The 24157-nt window shown below is 40.6% G+C and overlaps 1 protein-coding gene across 1 annotated transcript; it reads right to left on the minus strand.

Moving 5' to 3' along the window:
• Positions 1-2961: 2961 nt before the first annotated feature.
• LOC132378140 (dual specificity tyrosine-phosphorylation-regulated kinase 2-like) lies at positions 2962-4536 on the minus strand. The gene has a single exon (XM_059944878.1). The coding sequence runs from the start codon at positions 4534-4536 to the stop codon at positions 2962-2964; it is 1575 nt and encodes a 524-aa protein (XP_059800861.1).
• Positions 4537-24157: the final 19621 nt, after the last annotated feature.

Genomic DNA, 24157 nt, shown 5'->3' on the forward strand with positions numbered 1-24157 from the left:
TCATTTCAATTGGATGATAGCAACAGAGGAAAAGGGCACAATAAAAATCTTAAACATTCTTGGAAGTCCAAAAACTACAGATGCTGGGAATCTGAAATAAAAACAGAAAGTGATGGAAATCCTCAACAGGTCAGACAGCATCTGTGGAAAGAAAAACAGAGTTAACATTTCAATTGATTGTGAGGCACTATGATATAAGTTATTTGCCCCATCCATCCCTCCTCATCTTCCCTGCAACTTAAAACCAGCTTGGTTTTTTTCGAGTTAGGAACTCTGTTTTTCTTTCTACAGAAGTTGCCTAATCTGCAGGATGCTTCCAACATTTTTTGGTTTCATTTATCTTAACTTTATTTATCTTACTTTCTAACATCTTTATTTTTATAGAGTGTCATCACTCATCTCCCAAGATGTGGAGCAAGATGTCAACAAGGTCCTTCTTGTCCTGAGGTTGTATGCTCCCAAGACTCATGACTCTGTACACCTGCTCAGATACTTTATCAGGTCTGTTAAGAGGGACAGATTTTCATTTCACATGGAGTTACAGTCTTCACTGAAGAACAAGAGATCATGATGGAAACATGTGGCATTCAAAGGTAGGTGTTAGAGGACTCAGGATGTAGCAAATGGGGCACACGATTACCTTAAGGGCCATTAACAAAAGCATACCTTTTGAGAAACAGCAATGTATGCCTGATGCTTTGGTAGGCATTCCACCAGCATTGTGTGTACTTACAGAGAATGGAGGAGTTTCTTTTTCCGATAAGTGGCTCAGTCTCACAGCCCTCCTGCTAATGTATTTGATCAAGAAGAGACAAGCAATCTCCATGGAATTCCAAATTAACTACTGATATAAGTTTCATCAACCTTTTTGCATTATGCATGAGACTTTTCCTTGGATGACCGGTAGTCCAGCCTTGGCTGCCCAAAGTCTAATTGGCCTGCAACAAAGAGTTCAGCGGGGAAGGAGAGTGATGAACACCAGGGTAGCAGAAGATTGATCAAAGTGCTTATGGTTCTGAGGCACCATCAATAACTCTCTGAGACGTGAGGCAAGATATAGGCTTTTATTGACTGGAAGCAGCAATTGACCACCACACTACATCCTGGAGACTGAGGGCAGGGCTCAGGCCCCAATCGCCTTTATACCGGGGACTGTGGGAGGAGCCACGGTCAGTGGAAGGAGCCACAGGAACAGTCAGCGGGGGGGGGCATGTCCAGACAGGTATATGTAGTTCACCACAGGTTCCTACGAGCCCTTCCCCATCTCAATCAGTGGCAAAGCTGGCAGATTTTATGGCAAAGGTCCGCTACAATTGCTGAGCCACTAAAGCAACAATATGCAAGGAAATCTGACTCTAAACCCTGTATGCAGGATAGCACCTCCATTAGTTTGCCCAAATGTCAAAAGCCCTTCTTACATATGTAGCCAAAGGTGGTCGGGAGCAGTCTCTGCTGCTCTTTCTGAGGGTCTTGTGCTTGGCAACCTCTGGGTCCCACAAAACCACAGCGCACATAGCACCCACACTGAATCTTTGAGGAGAATTGTTTATGATGAAGTCAAGGTCCAGATGTGCAGAACCAAACAAAACACGTTGACAAAGTTAGCACCATATCCTCTCAAAACTTTCTCCAAACCTGCACAACATCTGCTAATGGCACCATTCGGAGTGTCTTAATATAGAAACTGTGGGCCCGAGTACCTTCTGACAGATGTGCTTCCCAAATAGCTTCATGAGTGCTCTGCACTTAGTTTGACAGCAATTTACAGCAAAGTTCAAAATTAGCAGTTAAGCTTGTTTATAAGGAGCAATTAATATACAGTATTTAAATTTGCTGACTAGTCTCTCTGAGTGATGCGCAACAGTGGATTATTGTGGATTTAATGCTTTTGCCTCAGTGGAAACTCACTCATCTCAGGGGATAAGTTTCCACCCCAACTGGAGCCTGCTGCCATGAAGAATGAATGTAAAACAGCAGTCAACAAATAGACATAGTATAGACATGCCTATAGAAAGACATATTTATCTTTTCTTTACTTGAGATGTACTAATGAAAATTCCTTTCTGTCAACTTCTTTAATAGATAATATATCTTCATTAAATAGAAATTAATGCAGAATGAACTCAAAATATAAATAGCTAGTTGTCTTTCCACCAAAGTCAAAAATAGAGGTGACCAACCCACAAGTTTTGCTGTTAGCAGTTTTGTTTAATTAAGAAAAATAGCCACATTTCTACAGAGTTGCAGGCCATTTGCAAACCCACCCAGGCAGTGGCATTCCCTGCGGATTATTACAGCACCTTGAGTCAGCAACTCTTGCCTCTTTTAGATAATGGTTCAGGCAATATATGTGACCAGCACTCTAACTCCCTCCATGCCTGGTCACCTGCAAAACATAAAGGTTCACCTAGACAACCAGCTAACCAATGGTCTGTTTCCAATGAGATATTGATAATGATAACTAAGAAAACATTTTATTCTCTTGTGAGATTATTTTTAAAAGATTATGGTTATTTTGTTTTAAAAGTGAACAGATTAAAGCTACTTTTGTACACAGCAACTTTTGTTAGTGAATACAAGGACACTTCTGGCCTACAAATGTATGGGGATCAAATGATTTATACACAACTATTTCTTTGCAGGGCTCTGGTGATGAGAAATAAATAACAATCCAATCAAAGAACACCTTTTCATTTGTGCATCCAGCCCAACTGCTTTACTGTGAATGTCAATGGGTAGTTTCTGTCGTCGTACAGTGTAAACCAATGCGTACAGTGTGGCTTAATGGGAGCTGCCTTGTAGTCCTAGAGCATACTCAATCCAGACTTGCAGCCTTGCAATAATCAAAACCCTGTTGGTTCAAGTCACATTGGAATGTAGAAAGGAAGAATTTGTGTTCCCTGTATACTGCATGCCACAAAAACCAAATCAATAATTATGATTTTTTTCTCAAATATCCAATCAACTGACCAATTTTGGAAGAACAGTCCTCTGAGTCATATTGGGGTTGGGATCATTATTTTGATTGGATCGCAGTTTGTTGGCAATATTAGCAGAAGTAGGAGGTAGTTTAGCCACTGCGTCCATGAGGGCTGTGGGACTTGCAGACATGCGTTTTGCAAATGTTGTCTTGTCATTTGTAGGAGGCTTTGGCAGGCGTCTTCGCAGCCAAGGGTGCCTTAAGGCTTGTGCTGGTGTCATGCGTAAGGAAGGATCCCACTCCAGGCAGTGTTTCAGGAAGTCAATGAAAGATTGATCATCACAGCCCTTTAGAGCAGTGGTCCAGTCCCGTTGACCAGGGGGACCACGATTCTTTCCTCTACGTGATCGTCCTCCATTCAAATGTACAGTCCCATCAGGGAGTGTTACAATAGAGGAATATCTAGGGTAACCCTTGGAGCTGATGAACATTTTGGCCCTTTTGGAACTTTCTAGCAGCATTTTCGATGGCATTCCTAGTAATTCTATCATGCAAGCCAGCTGATCTCCCTCATCTTCCCCTGGTAACAGTGGATGTCCAGTCAACAGTTCAGCAAGAATGCATCCTAAACTCCACATGTCAATAGCCATCCCGTACCGAGCTCCCAGAATCACTTCAGGAGCTCGGTAAAAACGTGACTGAATGTACGTGTAAATCTTTTGATGGTCATAGCAACTGGACCCAAAGTCAATCACCTTAACTCCACTACGACCCTGTTGCTTCAGCAGGATGTTCTCAGGCTTCAAGTCACAATGGATGATATGGCTCTTATGCAAAGCATCAAGGCACTGCAGGATGGAGTGTGCAAATTTACGGACCAGGGGCAGACTGAATCCTTGGAACTTATTCTTTTTGATGAGTTCATAGAGGTTCATGCTGAGTAACTCAAAAGTCATACAGATGTGATTACGGAAGGAAAAACTCTCAAAAATATGAATGACGTTCATGGTGTTGTCTTTGTCTTGTTTCCTCAGATGCTCGAGTATCTTGATCTCTTCAGCCGCTTGCCTGTGAAATCTTTTCTCATTCCGTACCATCTTCAAGGCGATGTATTGGTGGAGTTTGTGATCGTAAGCCTTCACCACCTGGCCAAAGCTCCCTTTCCCGATTACCTTGATGACTTCATATCGATAGGCTATGTGATCATGTGGCACATAAAGGTACGAACCCTGCTCATCATCATAGCTGTTATTATTTGGTGCACCAATAATGCCTGGTCTCTTTTTAGAATTTGGTCCAACAAAATAGATTTCTGAATAGCTAGCTATTTCCTGTTCTTCATATGGTGTAAGTTTGTGTATATAGTGTTTCTTTGCCTCCATTGCAGTCATTGGTTCCCCTTTAGGTCTAGTGGAAGCATCATAGGATTTAATGGAACTCGAGTTGCTTTTTAGTTGGAGAGAGCTCTCCAGCTTGATGGTAGGCAGAAAATTCTTATCATTGGCACTGTGACTACTGTTTGGTGTGGCACGTGCTGTCTGTGTTGGCTCATGTTCTTCATACAATCCTTGACCTTGGAAGTGTTGATCACCTCCCACACAAAACTGATCATTCATGATATCTGAATAGTCACTCTCCTGAAACAGAAGAAAAACCAAATTCCCATTGTGAGTGTTTTCAACAGCAGCAAACCTGTAATAAAAAAACATGTGTCATTTATGCCTTTAAATAGTTTGTTCTAAGATAGGAGAGACCTGACTTTCTCGGTCAAGATCATTTCATCCAATGTTCATACAGTGCATGAATCAGTATACTTTGAGATACGCACGGTTCATGTAACCCTGAAGAGATACAAGAAAATAGATGTTGCCTGACCATCATTTCCCTTAATATGAAGTCTCCTTGTCATACGCCTTCATGGATTTTCATGGATCCTCAAGTTTTAGTGTTGACATCTACAGTTCCTTCACCTTTTACAAGTCAGCCTTCTTGGGGCTCAGGTCAAAAGTGGCTCATTGCCACCTTATTTCACTTTATCTTCTTGAAAGACAAACCATCACCAAATCCTGTCTAAATTCACAGCAACAAACAAAGCCCCATTTAAATTATTACAGGAAAATGTCACCATAAAGAGCAAGAAGATTCATCCGCCATCTCTGAGGTCCAATTTTAAATCGAGATATAACTGAAGAAAATCACCCCTCTTTGTTGGCTATCAAGAGTCATAAAATTTTTAGAGCAGACAAACATACCCTTCAGCCCAAGGTATCCATGCCAACCCTTTTGTTCATCTTTACTAATTTCAAAGTCCACAATAAGTCTCCCCTTCTCTGCCTTGCCTATTTAAATGCTTGTGTCAATGTTTCTGAAATGTACAGTAGTAATTGTATTGAGTCCAACATCTCTTCTGACAGTAAGTTCCAGATAGATACCAACCAATAAAATTTCCCCTCAATTCTCTTTTAAAAGTCATTCCTTTCACCTTACGTCTTCCCATTTTTAATGAAGTTTACATCAAGCTTCCTATTTCCTATGGAGATGCAGCCTATTACTGAAGTTTAAACATTACAAGTTAAAAGGTGGATATTTGTCTCACTGGTATGGCCAAGAGTGACCCTGCAAGTCTGTGGGATGACTTCCACTTATGACAGACAACAGAACTTCCTCAAATACCAGCTGTCACCCTCATTCAGCCTGATGAATTGGTTTTACTCTACACTCAACAATTCTTGGAAGAAGCACTATGATAATACAAGAGGCAAAGTGTATCCTTGTGTGCCCGTGTCCCAGAATGACTTGGTAGTTTCACCACTGACCAAGTTGGCTGAGTCTGATGGCAAAGCTGCCAAGTGAAATGAAAAATAAAGGACTTTGTAGGTGTACGATGTACTGTATATGTTAATCAAAATGGCTTCTTTTTTTTGTTAAGAGTAAGAATGCTTCTTTGTCTGATAAGTGTTTCGCAGTTGTTTAGCTTTGGACTTGCTGATAATGGGATTGTATTCATTTGTTAACCAATGGGGAAATGTTATTTTGTCTTGTGGGTCTGGGAGCGGGGATTTTTCGCGGCCTTTTCAGGGAGTCAGGAAGAGGATGCCGAAGAAGGTGGACGTGTGCTGCACTGCTCGGTCGACCACCCGGGTGGTCCCAGGTGCGAAGTCGTGGATGTCGGAGGAAAGTGACGAGGGGTCGAATGGTTCGATGGTTGAGCTCCAACGATGTGCACTAAGCTGACTGAACTCTGATAAGTTTTGGCACCTTTTATTTTATTTTATTTTCCTTCATATATACTGTGTTGTTAGTAACCTTTTAGTTCTAGTAAAATGTTTAAAGTATATTCTATAACGGTATCTGGTGTGAGTTTGATATTGTGTGTGTGTCGCTGCATTAACTTGTTTTCCACAGCACCTGCGTATACGGGAGGTGGGGTTGGAGAGTGGCTGGAGTTCTTCCCCTAGACATATACCAGTCTATTCAGCAGGTGTTACATGGGCACCACTGCATCTGCTGCAGTTGCATCTGTCCATCTTGGCACTGGCAGGATTGACCACTGTAGCAACTGTAGAGTCAAAGTCTATACGTCACATCAGTTGGAGTTGGAGGACTGTGTGTGGGGGTGGGTGGAGGGAGTGAGGAAAGGGGGTTGTTTTGCTGTTATTGTTTTGTTGCTTGAGTTCTGTTCTGCTGTGTTCTGTGAGCTTTGTGGCCATGCCATGTCCACATCAGAGTATGAGGCGACACTGCTGACTGGCCCAGCAAATCGCCTGGGTTGTGTTTTTGTTCATGTAAACAACACATTTCATTATAAGTTTTAATAGACCTGATTAACAAATCTGAATCTGAATCTGAACAAGCTATTCTATCTATGCCTCTTTATACCTCTTTATACTTTTATATATTTTTATTATGTTATCCCTCAGCAAATTAATACATTGCAACATACAAAATGCTGGAGGAACTCAGCAGGTCCGACAGCATCTATGGAAATGTATAAATGGTCGATGTTTTGGGCCAAGAACTTTCTTCAGGGAAAACCCCAGAATAAAGAGGGGGGGGAAGGAGGATAACTAGAAGGTGACTGGTGAAGCCAGGTGGGTAGGAAGGGTAAAAGGCTGGAGAAAAAGGAATCTGATATATTTTGATACATTTTTCTGGTATCATACACATTGAGATAAAGCTAAAAATGATCACATGGCCAACTATGGTGAAAATAAACAAGATATCTAAAATTAGTGATATTCATTATCAGATAATATTATGATCCTTTGGTTTTTGAGAAATGATTGCTATTTTTGAGAAAGAATTTAACTTTAGAATCTATACAAAGTAATGAGAAACGTAAAGCTAAGCTAACACCCTCAAAGTGCGACTTTTTAGCGCTGCTTGCTAGATCAAAATGCTGTGCATTGGTTGAATTATTTAGCTGTCTTTAACATGTGAAATGTTCCTGCTGAAGGAAGACAAACAAACAGGCAAATAGAACTAGCCTGGTGTTGGCATGGACCAGTTGGGGCAATGGACCATTTGCCAATGCTGTATAAATCTATGACAAGAATATTTGCTGAAAAGGAACTGCAGCAAGATATAAGTGAGGAAAATGCGGTACGTGGCCAATGTTGAACTTTAGCCTATTACCACCTTCTCAAGGGCAGTTAGGTATGGATAACAATATGCCGGCTTTTCCAGCACCTCCGAAATCACCAAAAATGAATATAATAAAAATATAATTTTTCTCAAGAAGCCTGCACACTGTTCCTCCTAAAAATAAGCAAGAATTATTAAGTTTACAAATCCATTCCAAATAAGCTTACTGGGTTGATGCTTTATATTCCAGATTATTGATTTTCCCAATCCTTTACATTAATTATACATCAAAACATCCTGTACTATTCCTAAGTAATGCCTTGTGGAGTAGGTTTTTACAGTGCTCTCCTTGCATCATAGAGATCTGAGAACAGAGTCAATAAGTCTGAGCTCAGAAGATATATGCTTATCTTATTTTTATCAGTTCTTACTGTTATTCCCATAATGATATTTCCAGTGCTGCTTGCTAAATCAAATGCTGTCTGCAATTAATAGCACTGTGGAGCATTATCAATATTCCATACTGACTGAAAAGTTCGCAAGTATGAAAAATCGTAAATGAAAGGTCATTAAGTGGAAACATTTACTCCGATTTTCTCTCAAGGTACTGCCTGATTTGCTGAGTATTTCTGGCATTCTCAGTTATTATATTAAATTCTTTGATTTTTGGGTGGTGCAGTGGCACAGCTAATAGAGGCGTTACTGTACAGCTCCAACAACTCCTGGTAAATCTTAATCTCTGATTCTGTCTGTGTTCACGATATTACCACACGGTCTCTTCTGTTTGCTCTGGTTTCAAGATTTAAGATTCAAGTTTACGTATCATGTGCACATTAAACCATACAGTGAGATATGTCTTTTGTGTTATCAAGGACGTGGTAGGGGTAGTCCACGTGTTGCCGTACATTCCACATCTCCGCAATACTCAATAGAACACAACAAAACACAACATAGCATGCAACTAAACAACAACAGCAAAACAAGCCCCGTTCCTCCTTCACACCCACACAAATAAACAATCTTCCAATCCCTCCGACCTCCAGCAGAATCAGATTCAGATGTGAACATTTGGCCTTTGAACACCTTAGCGGACTTGCATAGACTCGCAGACCTGGGAATCCGGCCAACTGGCCTCAATTTCTGGACGTCATATTAGACCCTCGGGGCTCAGTGTTTGGCACCAGCCATAGGACTCGCCGATTACTAAACACCACATTCGATTTACAGTCCTGTTGATGAGGGGACTCCAAAAACTAAGCCTCAAACTCCAGTCTAACCCATTCGCAACCTCACAAAGATATTGGACCTCATTTCACCTGTCCACATGGAACTCTGATTCTGGAACCTGCTGCTAACTCACTGACCCTGGGGAAGCCAACAGCCTTTGTCCACAGTAATCTGTTGACCGAACATCCCATCCATGTTGCTGTGCTTCGAACATGGAGACTTAGGACTCCAGTGGGTCCTCTAATTCCCCCACACCCCTGACCCTAAAAACGTAACCTGACCACTAACTCCCCTCTCTATTGCCAATATCACCCCATGAACCCAAAAAAACACTGAAAAAAAACAACTAAACCGAGTCACAACCTCAACAGAAGATGCAGCTGACACCATCCTGAGCAGTAATATTCCAAAGTTTTCCTACAACATCACAAAGATACCATCACCTTTTTTTTTAGCTTATCAGGAATTTTTCAGGCATTGGTGACAATTCCTAATTGTCATTGTTAAGACAGTAGTCTGCCAATATTCTATATAGGTCATGCATCCTATCAGATTGGCATACCTTCCTTGAGCTTCTTCATGGAAAACATGCTTATCTCTCTCTCATTAGTAGCAATTTTAAAATAAAATCCTTTCTCGTAAACCTTGCTGCCAAGTTGCAAATAATCATCAGGAGAAAATTATAGCACCTCTATTCAATGTTTCCAAGTCAACAAGTCAGCATCATGGAATGGATGTAGAAACTGGTAAGTGTATTTCATGATCAAATCACTAGGAGAGTGATATGAAGCACAAGCATTATGCAGGGTTATGAGAAGATCTCAGATTCATTCATTATTTACAACGGAGAAAATAATGTACTAAGAGCTAAAATGATTTCAGTAATCTTTTCATTGCCCATGGTTTCCTGCATGAGGTTGCATGAGGTTTAGAAAATTTACCCCACTGATCCAAGCTGTGCACGGCTGTTGACTTAACTTGCACGTGATTCATGCAAGATTACTGAAGCACCTTCGAGTCGGTGAATGCACCTCCTGATGTCCGCTTCATCATTCCTTTGGCTGCAGCTACTCCTCTGAGCCAGGTGCCATTTAGCCAACGATGTCATCACTCATTGGTACTCAACATTTAAGCGATATTCAAAAACCTAAACAAAGACAGAAAGAGGTAGACAATGGAATGTAAATCAGAATTATTTTGTCATTCCTTGGTGCTTCTGTACAAGGGAATGAAAATGAATCTCCTTTTCATTAATGAAAAGGAAACTATAATGTGGTTAATTAGTTTACTCCAAGATAATGCACGCATCAAAATGTATGCTTCATGTACCAAGCAACTGAATGAAAAATATTGCCACAATAAGGTCTTGGACTCAGAGTAAAAATTAATTTGGTCAATATAATTCTGCAAGCAAAAGGACACCAAGCATTGCTTGAAGGAAATGTCCACTTTCGAGCAATAGCACCAATACAGATACATGAGAACATAATCACTTCCAAGAACTTTGTTCTGCAACAACTATATAATTAAAACATTTGTATCCAGTTCTCCATAAATAGAAATAGCTCTTAGCATAAATTAATGATCTAATAATCCAAAGAGTGCATCATCTTTTTAAAATATCATATATTACACCATGTAATAACAGCTATTATGTTAGCCATTGCTGATATATTTAAAATGTGGAAAAAGTAGGAAAAGCAATTAAAAATAGGCAAAATAGTAGTTTTTGAAAATTACGAATTGGAAATGAGAAAATGTTCAAAAAATGTAGACATTAAATCAAGACTTTCATTTTTTAAAGGTGATTGTGTGCAAGTAAGTTGGCTCTAATGAACAATTCAAACACATGCCAAACACATTCTCATTGAATTGCAGTGTTTTCAAGCCTAGCAATTCATCTGATTTTAGATTCTCATTCTTCAAATTTCACCCCAGCCTTGCATCTCTCCTACAAAGTATCTCCTGAGATTTTAGGTACAATAGAAATGCTATTTATCTACCACTTAGAACACAACAAAGAATAAGTAACTTTTAAAGTTACTGTTTTATTTTGGTTTAATAGTTGTTTCCTTTTAAATTGAATAAATTTACATAAGCAGATTTCATTAGATGTTGACTTAAATGCAGTATAATTTGAAAATAGTGATGCTGCGTTCAGCAGTGAGCTTTCCATAGAACAAAATAAAAGCTAACATTTCCATTATCTCCATCAGAGTGGTTCCCAGTCACCTTTCAAGAGCCGTTTGGAATAAGATGAGCTGTTGTAGAAGGAATGCTGGTTGATCTTTCAGTACGTGAAATACAATTATACAAGGACCAACAGTTCAAAAAAATTGATTATTAGTTCCAGATGAATATTGCTTTCCAGGGAAATCAAGTATTCCAGGACAGATATTTTTTGCTGCACAAAGTCAAATTTATAACAGATCATCGTTTGCTGTAAAAATAAAGAAGAAGCTGAAGGTGTTTGCTGGTATTTTTACGTAAATCAGACAGTGATTTCCAGCAAGCTTGTTTTGTTGTCTGAAATGGACCAACCAATCGTCTTTCAGCTGTTTAAAGCCAGCTTCTCACTGGTGGGCTCCTGATTGAATGGTGATTGAATACACCAAGTATGCATACATTCTGATAACAGTAAAGTCTAAATGAGCTGCACATTCCAATCTCAGAAGCCTTCAACATGGTAAACCTTAATTTCTGTGAAACAAGCTTTGTAATGCAGAAAATTACCTTTTGTATTTGTGGGCTTTTATTTCCCTAGCTTTTAATTGTTATGAAAATTTCTTCAAAATACCCTTTTATTACTCTTCTAATTTCCATCTCCTAATCCTATTTTCCTTCCTTTTATTTTTTAATCTTTATTCATTATTCTCATTGAATTTGAGCAGCTCATTAACAATACTTTAACCTTACCCAGACTGGAGCTGCATTGTCACTTTGCCTGTTCTTATGGATTCAGGTAGCTTGTAGATTACATTGATCCCTTTAGGTGAGTAGTTTACACTAATTTGCCATGGAAAATCCCACTGAATATCTACGGTAAATGCAGAGAACAGCAGATGTGATTCATTTGCAATTCATCACAAAAATTTAGCACATTGCATGATCATTCCTGACTGGCTTTTAGTTCTCATTCATACTCAGTAAAAGATACTTTTTTCATGCCTGGTCTCTCCATACTATGGCAAATTCTATACAAAACGGAGCAAAGAGTTGATAAAAGAAAACTAGACAGGTGGAGATTTGGGACCTGTGAAGATGCACTCCAAAACTAACACATGTGGGTAGGTAAGAAAAATCCTTTCCTACTATGACGAGACTCCTCAAACAAATGACCCTCCTTACTGCAAACCATTAACAGTTCATACAAAGATACTTCATGTTAAGCAAGTAAGCTTTCAAAAAATAAAACTTTATTGAACTTCATAACTTCTCATCTGAGAACTGTGAGTTCCTGACCTTCCATCTCCCAAAACCTTCTTCCTTATTTTACAACTGGTAGCTACTTTGGCCTAGTCATAATATGTGCATCATCACATGAACCTACCATGAGTTTATTTACTGTTTAAATAAACACACCCATTACTAACTTCACCAATTTCGTGAAGTTACCATTGGTGAGTACATTCATGTTGGAATTGGTCCTAAATGCACTGGCAAGACTGGAGCAGACACGCTTATTGGTTGTTCTTCTTCCTGCTCCTATTTGCCTTTCTCTGTTTGAAGATGGTTAAATAGCTAGATTCAAAAGAAAAGCAAAACTAATGTCTCAATTCTAGGTGGACTATGAACTGGTCTGATGCCAAGTGCAGTAAGATGACAAGGAAGAGATGAATTAAAAGATACATCTGAAGCTCCTGCCTCTTATCTCCATGTCTCCCTTCAGTTCATTACTTCTTCTGAAAATTATACAATTTTTGTTTCTTTATTTCCCATGTGAAATGGTGCCATACATTCATCACTGAAGGTGATTATCCTTTGAAAGAGGCACCACTATGAGTATACCTGCAAAATGCCTCATATCTTCATTTCCTCTTTGTGGGAAGCCACATGTTGGTGTCCACCCAGAGAACTGACAGCAGAAGCTCAATGTGTGGGAAATTCTGATAATGACTTCATCTTTCATTAACCTTTCATGCAATTCTTCAAAGGCTCCAACTGATTTTAGAATCTCATATCTGTGCCACACTAGTAACATAGAAATTATGCATAAGAAAGCAATGTATAAATAAGCAGAACGAGTGAAAATTATTCAAGTTAATTCACTTAAAAATCATGAATACAACCCAAACAGTTGTGATTCTGCTTTATGATGTCATGCCTCTTGTCTTCAGGAAGGGAGTTTTCTGTGTGGCTAGAATATTAAAGTGATGTCATAGGATTATGTTATAATTATACAAATTTACACAAACTATTATATATTGCACTCATCACTCTATGGATGTCACTGAGTTGCCACTGTAGTCATAAAATTATTCTAAATTTGCTAGGTAATGAATGGCAAAATGCTGAGGATTAATGTAGTTTGCGCTGAATCTTTAATTCTCCCTCTTAAATTTTGGAAATAATTGCATGATTGTTTGAGCTTGAATGTGCTAGCTGATTGAATATTTATTCTAACTACAGCTGCCAAAGTTGGCAGCAAACTCAGACAAGTTTGTAGCTGGTGTTCTCTATATGAAATATCATATTGGAATTGATGAGGATGATATTTGAATCCAAATGCACTGATGTCACATGTGATTTCCTCTGTAAGAATATGTAAAATGTATGCTGTAATATCTACTTTTTTAAACAGTTGACCTCATTTGTTAATGTCAAATCATACCCTACAGATTGTCACTTAGTAAAGGATTGCCTTCATCTAAAAAATACTACGTGAGAAGAGTTATCCAAAATACCTCTTTACCATTTGAAGCTTGGTTCTGTTAATGCTATAGAATCATAGAAAAGGACAGCGCAGAAAAGGCCCTCCAGCCCATCTAGTCCATCCAACCTCTTTAAACTGCCTAGTCTTATCGACCTGCACCCTGACCATGGCCAACCATATCTCTACTGTCCATGTACCTATCCAAACTTCTCTTAAATATTAAAGTCAAGTTTGCATGCACCACTTGTGTTGGCAGCCATTTCTACACTATCTGGACCCTCTGAGTGAAAAAGTTGCCCCTCATATTCCCCTTAAACTTCTCACCTTTCACCCTTAACCCATGACCTCTGGTTGTAGTCCCACCCAACCTCAGTGGAAAAAGTCTGCTTGCATTTACCTTATCAACATCCCTCATGATTTTGTATACCTCTGTCAAATCTCCTCTCAGTCTCCTATGTTCTAAAGAATACAGTCCTAACCTATTCATCTTTCCTCATAAATCAGGTCCTCCAGTCCTGGCAACATCCTTTCCTCTGTACTCTTTCAACCTTGTTTACATCTTTTCTATAGGTGCGTGAGCAAATCTGCACACAATACTCCAAATTAGGCCTCACCAACATCTTACACAACTTCAACATAACATCCCAGCTCATGTACCCAATACTTAGAGTTATGAAGGACACAGTGCCAAAAGTTTTCTTAATGATTCTATCTACCTGTGCCGCCACTATAAATGAATTATGGACTTCTTAAGGTGTCTGTAGAATTCCTTAGTATTCTTCATCACCTTGTCTGCTAAGGCAACCTCATGCCTTCTTTTAGACGTATTTCTTTCTGTTCTCTTGCATTTCTTATATTCCATAAGCACCCTATTTGTTCCTATCTGCCTATACTTACTATGCATCTCCTTTTATCTGTTAATCAGGGCCTCAATATCTCTTGAAAACCAAGGTTCTTTTACCTTTTATTCTGACAGGCATATACAAGCTTTGTGCTCTGAAAATATCACTCTTGAAGGCCTCCCACTTTCCAAGTATTTGTACACCTTTGCCAGAAAACTGCCTGTCCCAATCCAGACTCGCCAGATCCTTTCTGATACCATCAGAATCAGAATCAGGTTGAGTATCACAGGCATATGTCAAGAAATTTGTTGTTATGCGGCAGCAGTACAATGCAATACACAATAATAAAAACTAAATTACAGTAAGTTAAAGAAGTTAAATAAAAGTTAAAACACAGAAAGACTTAAGGAAGCAAAACATTCTGTCCATTGAGAGTAGTCAGCTGTCTGCTGGACTATTCTATCTATCCATAGCTCTGCAATCAACCCTTTTAAGTACAGTAAAACTCTGGGGCCTTAGCTCCTGCACTCCTTCTAGCACACCATGTGGTTGTGAACGTGCAAAACGTCTACCCTGGGGTGCTAAAGAAAATATGGGAATTCGGCTTTGATGTGCTGGAGAGAGCATAGGAATCAGAACCCAAAGAATTACACACTGTTCCACTGGGATTTCCAAACAGCTGAGATAGCAGGTGATCAAAGTTTTATTCTACTTACTGTTCCTTTAAACATCCACTTCTACTATCCTTGTTTCTTTCTCCAAAGTTGCTGCCAGACCTCTTGGACCCTTAATATTTGTTATAGCAACAACTTGAATATTAATGTAGATGGCATGATTAGTAAGCAGAATTGAAAAATAGAGGGCTATGTAGAAGGGAAGGGTAAGACTGATTTTAGATTAAAATTGGCCTTTCTACAATTTGGCAATTCAATGCACAGACCAGACCTATCTTTTTCCTTATTTACTTTGAGAATAATGGCATTACAATCAAAGTGCTCCTAGTCAAACTTCTGTCACCTGCCCTGACTCCTACCCGAATAGCAGATCAAGTGTCACACATTCTCTCACTGGGGCTTCTATGTAATGATCCAAAAATCTGACACTCCCCCTCCCACACCAATTCCTTGGCCACAGTTTGGACTATGTGATCTTCCTATTTCTAGCCTCACTAGCATGTTGCATGGGTAGTAATCCTGAGATCACAACCCTGGAGGTCATGTCCTTTAACTTAGCGCCTAACTCCTCAACTCACTTTGCAAAACCTCTTCACCCTACCTATGTCATTGGTACCTACATGACTATGACCTCTGGTGGCTTACCCTCCCATTTAAGAATGCTGAGGACTTGATCAGAGATCTCACAGACCCCGGCACCCAGGAGGCAACATGCCATCCTGAAATCTCAATTTCTTGACTGTACCTCTTTTCTGTACCCCTAACAAATCCCCTATCAGCACAGCTCACCTCTTCACTGCACTTCCCTTCTGAGTCACAAAGTCCAGCTCAGTGCAGGAAACATAACTGCTGCGACTTTCCTCTGCTTTGTCATCTGCCCTCAAAAGTATCCAAAATGGTATGCCTGTTGTTGAGGGGAATGGCCACAGGGGTACTCTGTCCTTATTAGTAGTTCTGTTACTATAAGTAAGGATGTACTTGAAAGGAAATGAAGAAAACAATAATTTCCAAATGCCTGTTTCTTTATCATCATGTTAAGGATAGAGTTTCATTCATCCCTCCCCCAACCTTATTTATAGGGCCCCTGCCCCTTTCCTCTTCAGTCCTGATGAAGGGTCTTGGCCCGAAACGTTGACTATTCGTTTCCACGGATGCTGCCCGATCTGCTGAGTTCCTCCAGCATGTTGTGCATGTTGCTTTGACCCCAGCATCTGCAATGTATTTTGTGTTTTCTTTCATCACTACTTTGAAATGTCTCATCACTAGTGTTTTGAGAAGTATACTATAAAATATAGGAACATTAACAATGCCTATATTTTCAACTACACTAAATTTCTACATGCCACTGGGTGAAACGAAGTTATCTATCAATGTGAGCGATGTGGATTTTGGAATTTCCAATGCTTCTATATCCAAGAGCTATCCCAGTCCTTCCTCATTTCTATATGACACCTGACTGCAACATTGATTCCCCACAAGCAATCTTCATTTTAAAGTAACATACACAAAGTTCTGGAGGAACTCAGCAGACCAGGCAACATCTATGGAAAGGAATGAAGAGTCAACGTTTTGGGCCGAGGCCCTTCATCTGGACTGGAAGGTAAGTGGGAAGAAGCCAGAATAAAAATGTGTGGGTGGTGAGGGGGTGGAGAAGGATTACAAGCTAGAAGGTGATAGGTGAAGCCAGGTGAGGGGGAAGGTAAGTGGGTGGGGAAGAGGGATGTAGTGAGAAGCTGGGAGGTAATGGTGCAAAAGGCAAAGTGCTGAAGAAGATGGAATCTGATAGACCATGGGAAAATGGGAAGGAGGAGGGGCACCAGAGGAAGGTGATTAGGCAGAGGAAGAGAAGAAAAGAGATGTAAGAGAGGAGCCAGAACATGGAATAAAAAAGGGGAGAAAGGAGAGAAATTACCAGAAAATTGAAAAATTGACGTTCATGCTGTCAGGTTGGAGGCCACCCATATGGAATATGAGGTGTTGCTCCTCCAACCTGAGTGTAGCCTCAGTGTGGCAGTAGATGAGGCCATGAACCAACATGGCAGAATGGGAATGGAGAGTGGAATTAAAATGATTGGCCACCATGATATCCTCCCTGTTACGGAAAGGGGTATCATTGAATCCTAGTTCTTTCACCACCTGAGCCTAAGGGACGACATTTCATGATGCACAAATCAAAGTTCTTCCAGCCATACATACTCTCTCTTTCCTATTCAGGTGACCGTTTTCTGATCAGATAGTAGGTCAAGAAAAAATGAGTGACAGAGAAAATGACAGTTTCTTCTCTTTCAAGTTGGGCTTGCGTTATAGAGTCACAGAAGAAGAAGAAGGTCCTTCAGCATATTGATTCATAAACAATTATTCTCACTACTTCTCATCAATTCCTTCAGATTCTACCACTTACCTCCACACTAGAGTCAATTAACCTACCAACCCGCTCATCTTTGGGATGTGGGAGAAACTTACTGCAGCAAGGGATCTGCATAAGAGTCGCAGGGAGAGCACACTTGTTCCATGTAGTTAGCAAGTGAGGCCAGCATTGAACCCAGATCACCAGAGCTGTTGAGCAACGACTCTGTGTTGTCCCTGGCAGCAGGAGGATTCTTTAAGTTGAAATATTATGAGGGCTGAAATACCATGAAAAAACAGTAACTCCTGCAAGCAGCTCCGAAGGATACTATCAAATACTCCCGTTTCAGCCTGCTGCAGATGAGAACCACAACTGCATCTAAGGCCTGTACAGTTAGTAACAACATTTCAATGCAACTAAAAAATCCATCGCTACTTAAAATTGATTGAAAGGATCGATCTGGTCACTGGTACTGGGACACTTCCCTTTTAAGATGGTGGAAGAGGCGATGCAGAGCCAGACTAAAAGTTTGCTTAAGAAAAGGAGGCTCTTGACTCCCATACCAACCATCTTGCTGGAAAACATACTATTAACAAACAAACTATTAAATCGAATTGAAGATCTCAGGCTAGTTGCTGTATCAGAGAAACACTAGGATGACTTACATCTTTTGTTTCAAAGAATCTTGTTTAACCCCTTCTGTTCCAGATGCACTGATCCAGATTGACCGGTTCACAACACACCACCAAGATAGCACTGCTGAGACTTTCAAAGAGAAGGTTGGTGGAGTATGCTTCATGATCAGCTCCTCATGGTGTACAAACGAGGTGGCTCTGTCCCAGTCCAGTTCACCAGACCTGGAACACCTCGCGATAAAGTGCCGTCCATTTTACCTGCTGAGGGAGATTTCAGCAATCAGTTTGGTAGCGGTGTATATCCCACCACAAACCAATGTCAAGCAGGCTCTAGATCAGAGGCTCCCAACCTGGAGTCCATAGATCCTTTCCTTAATGATATTCGTCCATGGTACGAAAAAGGTTGGGAACCCCTACTCAAGGTGAACTGTGTGATGTAATCAAAAGGCATCGTAATGGCTTCCTCATTATTTTGGGGTGTTTTAAATAGATCAGCTTGGAAAAGTCTCTAAATTATTATTACCAACAAACCACTTGTATTACCAAAGAAAACAACACACTGGACCACTATTGCACCACCATCAAGAATGCTTAACGCGCTGTGGCACACCCACACTTTGGAAAGTCTGATCACCTGGCTGTACTTCTACTCCCTGAGCATAGGCAGAGACTGAAGACTGCAGCACCAGTAGTGAGGACCAAGGTATGGACAAGGGAGGTGCAGGAGTGCTTACAGGATTGCTTTGAATCGGTGGGCTGGACTGTATTCAGGGATTCATCTTCCAGTCTGAATGAGTACATCTCAACTGTGACTGACTTCACTAAAACCTGTATGAGTGAGTAGGTGCCTATGGGAACTTACTGTACATACCCAAATCAAAGGCCATGGATGAACCATTAGAATTATGGTCTGCTAAGGACTAGGCCTGAGGCATTTAAGTCTGGTGACCCTGGTCTGCACAGGAAAACCAGTATGACTTGGGGAGGGCCAAGAAACAATTGAGGTTAGAAGTAACATCAGATGCACATCAACTCTGGCAGAGTTTACAGGACATTACTTCCTACAAAGCAAAATCCAATAGCATGAATGGCAGTGATGTTTCACTACCAGACAAGCTCAAATCCTTTAAAAGGGAGAATAAAACTGCAGCTCTGAGGATCCCTGCGGCACCCACTGGCCCTGTGCTCTCTGCCTCAGGGACTGAGGTCAGGCTGACTTTCAGGAGGGTGAACAGTCGACAGGTGGCAGGCCTCGATGGAGTACCTGGAAAGACTCTGCAAACTTGCGCCAATCAGCTGGTGGGGGTGTTCAAAGACATTTTCAATCTCTCATTGCTACAGTTGGAATTTCCCACTGGCTTCAAAAGGGCAACAATTATACCAGTGCAGTGTGAGCTAACTTAACAACTATCATCCAGCATCACTCACACGTACAGTGATGAAGTGCTTTGAGAGGCTTGTTATGGCTAGAATTAACTCCTTCCTCAGCCAGGGCCTGGACCAGCTACGATTTGCCTATTGCCACTACAACTGATGTGATCTCATTGGCTGTCTATGTGGCCTTGGATCACCTGGACAATACAAATATCTATGCTGTTTACTGACTATAGCTCAGCGTTTGACACCATCATTCCTACAGTCCTGATAGAAAAGCTCCAGAATCTGGGCCTCTGCAACCAGAAGACCACGATCTGTGCGGATCAAAAATATCATCTCCATTTCACTGATGATCAGCACTAGCACACCTCAGGGCTGTGTCCTGAGCCCACTACTCTACTTGCTCCACATCCATGACTGTGGGGCTAGGTATACCATCACTAAACTTGTTGATGATTCAACCATTGTTAGCAGGATCTCAGACGGTGATGAGAGGGCATACAAAAGCGAGCTGCTGACATGGCACTCAATGTCAGTAAGACCAAAGAGCTGATTGTGGACTTCTGAAAGTGTAAGATGAGGGAACACAAACCAATCCTCATAGAAGGATCAGAAATGGAGAGAGTGAGCAATTTCAAGTTCCTGACTATTAATATCTCTGAGGACCTAACCTGGTCCCAACATATCGATGAAGCTGCAAAGAAGACAAGTCAGTGGCTATATTTCATTAGCAGTTTGATGAGATTTGGTATGTCACTAAAGACTCTCTCAAATTTCTATAGATGTACCACGGAGAACATTCTAATTGGCTGCATCATCATCTGGTATGGCAAGGGGGCTACTGGATAGGATTGGAGTAAGCTGCAAGGAGTTATGAAATTAGTCATCTACATCACCTCTGTAGTATCCAAGACATCTTCAAGGAGCAGTGCCTCAAAAAGGTGGCATCCATTATTAAGACCCCCACCACCCAAGACATGCCCTCTCCTCATTGTTACCATCAGGAAGGTTGTACAGAAGCCTGAAGACACACACACACACACGCACACACACACACACACACACACACACACACACACACACACACACACACACACACACACACACACTCACACACACACACACACACACACACACACACACTCACACACACACACACTGATTCAGGAAAAGTTTCTTCCCCCCACCGCCATCCAATTTCCGATGGACACTAAGCCCATAATCAGTACCTCACTACTCTTTTACTTAGGTAATTTAACTATTTAGTATATATACTTACTGTTATTCACATTTTTTCTGTATTATCATAATGTGATAACTCTGATTATGCTGCCACAAAGTTAACAAATTTCATAACATGTGCCAGTGATATTAAACCTGATTCTGATTCTGACAAAATGGTTTGCTTACTTAAACAGAAAGACCCTTAGAGTTCAATTACTTCCTTGTTATGAAAGTTAGTGAAGAACAGGGAGCAAGATGCAGGTCTACATAGACTAGATGACTTGTCACCAATCTGTCACAACAGTTATGAGTTGTTTCATGGGAAAAAAACAAGGTATCAAGTAAATATCAGAAAGACGCACCAAAAAAAAACTAGGCATTTCAATGGGAGTCTTGAGAGATGCATACAGGATAGTGTTACATTTCACATACTTTTTTAGTGAGGAGATCCAAACAGCAAGGACCACTTGAGTTATAGGGCTGGTTTCCATTCTGTATTACTCTGTGACTGTTTCCTAGTCTAGTACTATCTGAGATAATAGATACTAGATATTAGAGTTGCAGAGTCATACAGTCATAGAGATGTACAGCACAGAAAAAGGCCCTTCAGCCCATCTAGTCCATGCTGAAAACCATTTAGATTGCCTCCTTCAATGACCTGCACCAGGTCAGCAGCCCTTCATATCCGTGTACCTATCTAAACTTCTCTCTTAATCATTGAAATCGAACTCGCCAGTACCACTTGTGCTGGCAGCTCATTCTGTACTCTCACAGCCCTCTGAGTGAAGAAGATTCCCCTCATGTTCCCTTAAACTTCTTACCTTTTCACTCTTAAGCCATAACCTCTGATTGTAGTCCCACCCAACCTCAGTGGAAAAAATTGATTGCATTTACCCTATCTATGCCCCTCAAAATTTTGTATACCTCTATCAAATTTCCTCTAAAGAATGTAGTTCTAACCTATTTAATGTTTCCTTATACTGTAACTCAGGTCCTCCAGACCCAGCAGCATCCCTGTAAATTTTCCCTGCACTCTTTCAATCTTATTTACATCTTTCCTGTAGGTAGGTGACAAAACTGCACACAGTACTCAAAGTTATGCCTTGCCAAAGTTTTATACAACTTCAACCTAACATCCCATCTCCTATATTTAATACATTGATTTATGAAGGCCAATGTGCTAAAAGCTTTCTTTATGACCCTATCTACCTGTGATGCCACTTTCAATGAATTATGGACCTGTATTCCAAGATCCCTTTGTTCTCCTACAATCCTCAGTATCCTACCGTTCACTATGTAAGAGCTACCCTGGTTGGTCCTACCAAAATGCAACACCTCACACTTGTCTGCATTAAATTCCAGCTGCCATTTTCCCAGCTGATCTAGATCCCTCTGCAGAACATAATGGCTTTCCTCATTGCCCACTACACCTTGGCGTCAACCTCAAATTTGTTGATTCAGTTAACCACATCAACATCCAAATCATTGATATAGACGGCAAACAACAAAAAGCCCAGCACCAATTCCTGTGGCACACCACTAGTCACAGGCTTCCAGTCAGAGACAATCCTCTGAGACCATTCTCTGGCTTTTCCCACAAAGACAATATCTTATCCAATTTAATACCTCATTTTGAATGCCGAGTGACTCGACCTCCACAACCAGCCTCCAATGCAGGACCTTGGCCTCCATGTAGACAACATCCACTAGCTTGCTTTCATTCACTTTTCCTTGAAAAACTCCATAAGATTGGTTAGACATGACCTATCACGGACAAAGTCTTGTTAATTATCCTTAGTCAGTCCATGTCCATCCACATACTTATTTAACTGGTCCCTTAGAATACCTTTCAATAACTTTCCCACAACTGATGTCAGATTCGCCAAGCTATAATTTTATGGTATCTGTTTAGAGCCTTTTTAAAACAGCCAAACAACATTAGCTATCTTCCAGTTCTCTGGTACCACCCCTGTCACTAAGGATGTTTTAAATATCTCTGCTAGAGCTCTGACAATTTCTGCACTTGCCTCCTGTAGGGTCCAAAGGAACACCTTGTCTGGCCTTTGGGATTTATCCACCCTGATTTGCCTCAGGGTAGCAAACACCTACTCCTGGAATCTGGGTATGTTCCTGAAGTTGATGCTGCTTTGCCTCACTTCTATGGACTCTGTATCCATCTCTCAAATAGATACAGATACAAAGGATGCATTTAAGATCTCCCCCATCTGTTTTGGCTCCACACTTGGATTAGCATTCTGGCCTTTCAGAGGATCAATTTTGTCCCTAGCAATCCTTTTGCTTTTAACATACCTGCAGAATCCCTTGTGATTCTCCTATGTCTTGTATGCTAGAACAACCTCATGCCTTCTTTTAGCCTTCCTGATTTCTTTCTTAAGTGTTCTCTTGCATTTCTTATATCCAATAAGCACCTTCTTGGTTCCTACCTGCCTACACCTGCTATGCACCTCCTTTTTTTCTCTTAATGAGGTCCACAATATCTCTTGAAAACCAAGGTTCCCTACACTTCTTATCTTTATCTTTTATTCTGACAGGCACATACAAGCTTTGTACTTTCAAAATTTTGTTTTGAAGGCCTGCCACTCTCCAGGTATACCATTGCCAGAAAGCAGCCTGTCCCAATCCACACTTGCCAGATCATTTCTGATACATTGATCTTTTTCCAATTTAGAACATCAACACGTGGACCAGACCTATCTCTTTGCATTTTTACCTTGAAACTAACGGCATTGTGGACACTGGATGCAAAGTTTTCCCCTACACAAACTTCTGTCACCTTCGCTAATAGCAGATCCAGTATCACATGCTCTCTTATTGGGACTCCTATGTACTGATGAAGGAAACTCTCTTGAACACATTTCACAAACTCTATCCCATTAAGCATTTTTACAGTATGGGATTCCCAGTCAATATGTGGAAAGTTAAAATCACCACAATTACAACCTTATGTTTCTTGCAACGGTCTGCAATCTCTTTACACATTTGTCCCTCTAATTCCCTAGGACAGTTGGATGGTCTGTACTATAGACTCATTAACTGTTCATACATTCCTATTACTCATTTCCACCCATAATGCTTCACTAGTCAAGTTCTCCAGTCTACCCTGATGGAGCATGCTGTGATGTTTTCCTTGACTAGTAAAACCACTCTTCCTCCTTTAAACTCTCCTACTCTGTCATTATAAAACAACAGAACCCCAGAATATGGAGCTGCCAGTCCTGCTTCTCCTGACCAAGTCTCTCTAATGGCTAAAATGTCATAACTACTGTTGTTGATCCATACCCTGAGCTCATCCACCTTTCCTTTGATATTGAAATATGTGCAGCTCAGGACACTAGTCACACCATGTTCAACCTTTTGATTCCTAACTTTGTCTGAGGTTTCACCATCTTCCTCCATAACTTCTCCACTAACTGTTCTGGCACTCTGGTTCCCA

Source organism: Hypanus sabinus, chromosome 19 (genome assembly GCF_030144855.1).
Source record: "Hypanus sabinus isolate sHypSab1 chromosome 19, sHypSab1.hap1, whole genome shotgun sequence".
NCBI lineage: Eukaryota > Metazoa > Chordata > Chondrichthyes > Myliobatiformes > Dasyatidae > Hypanus > Hypanus sabinus.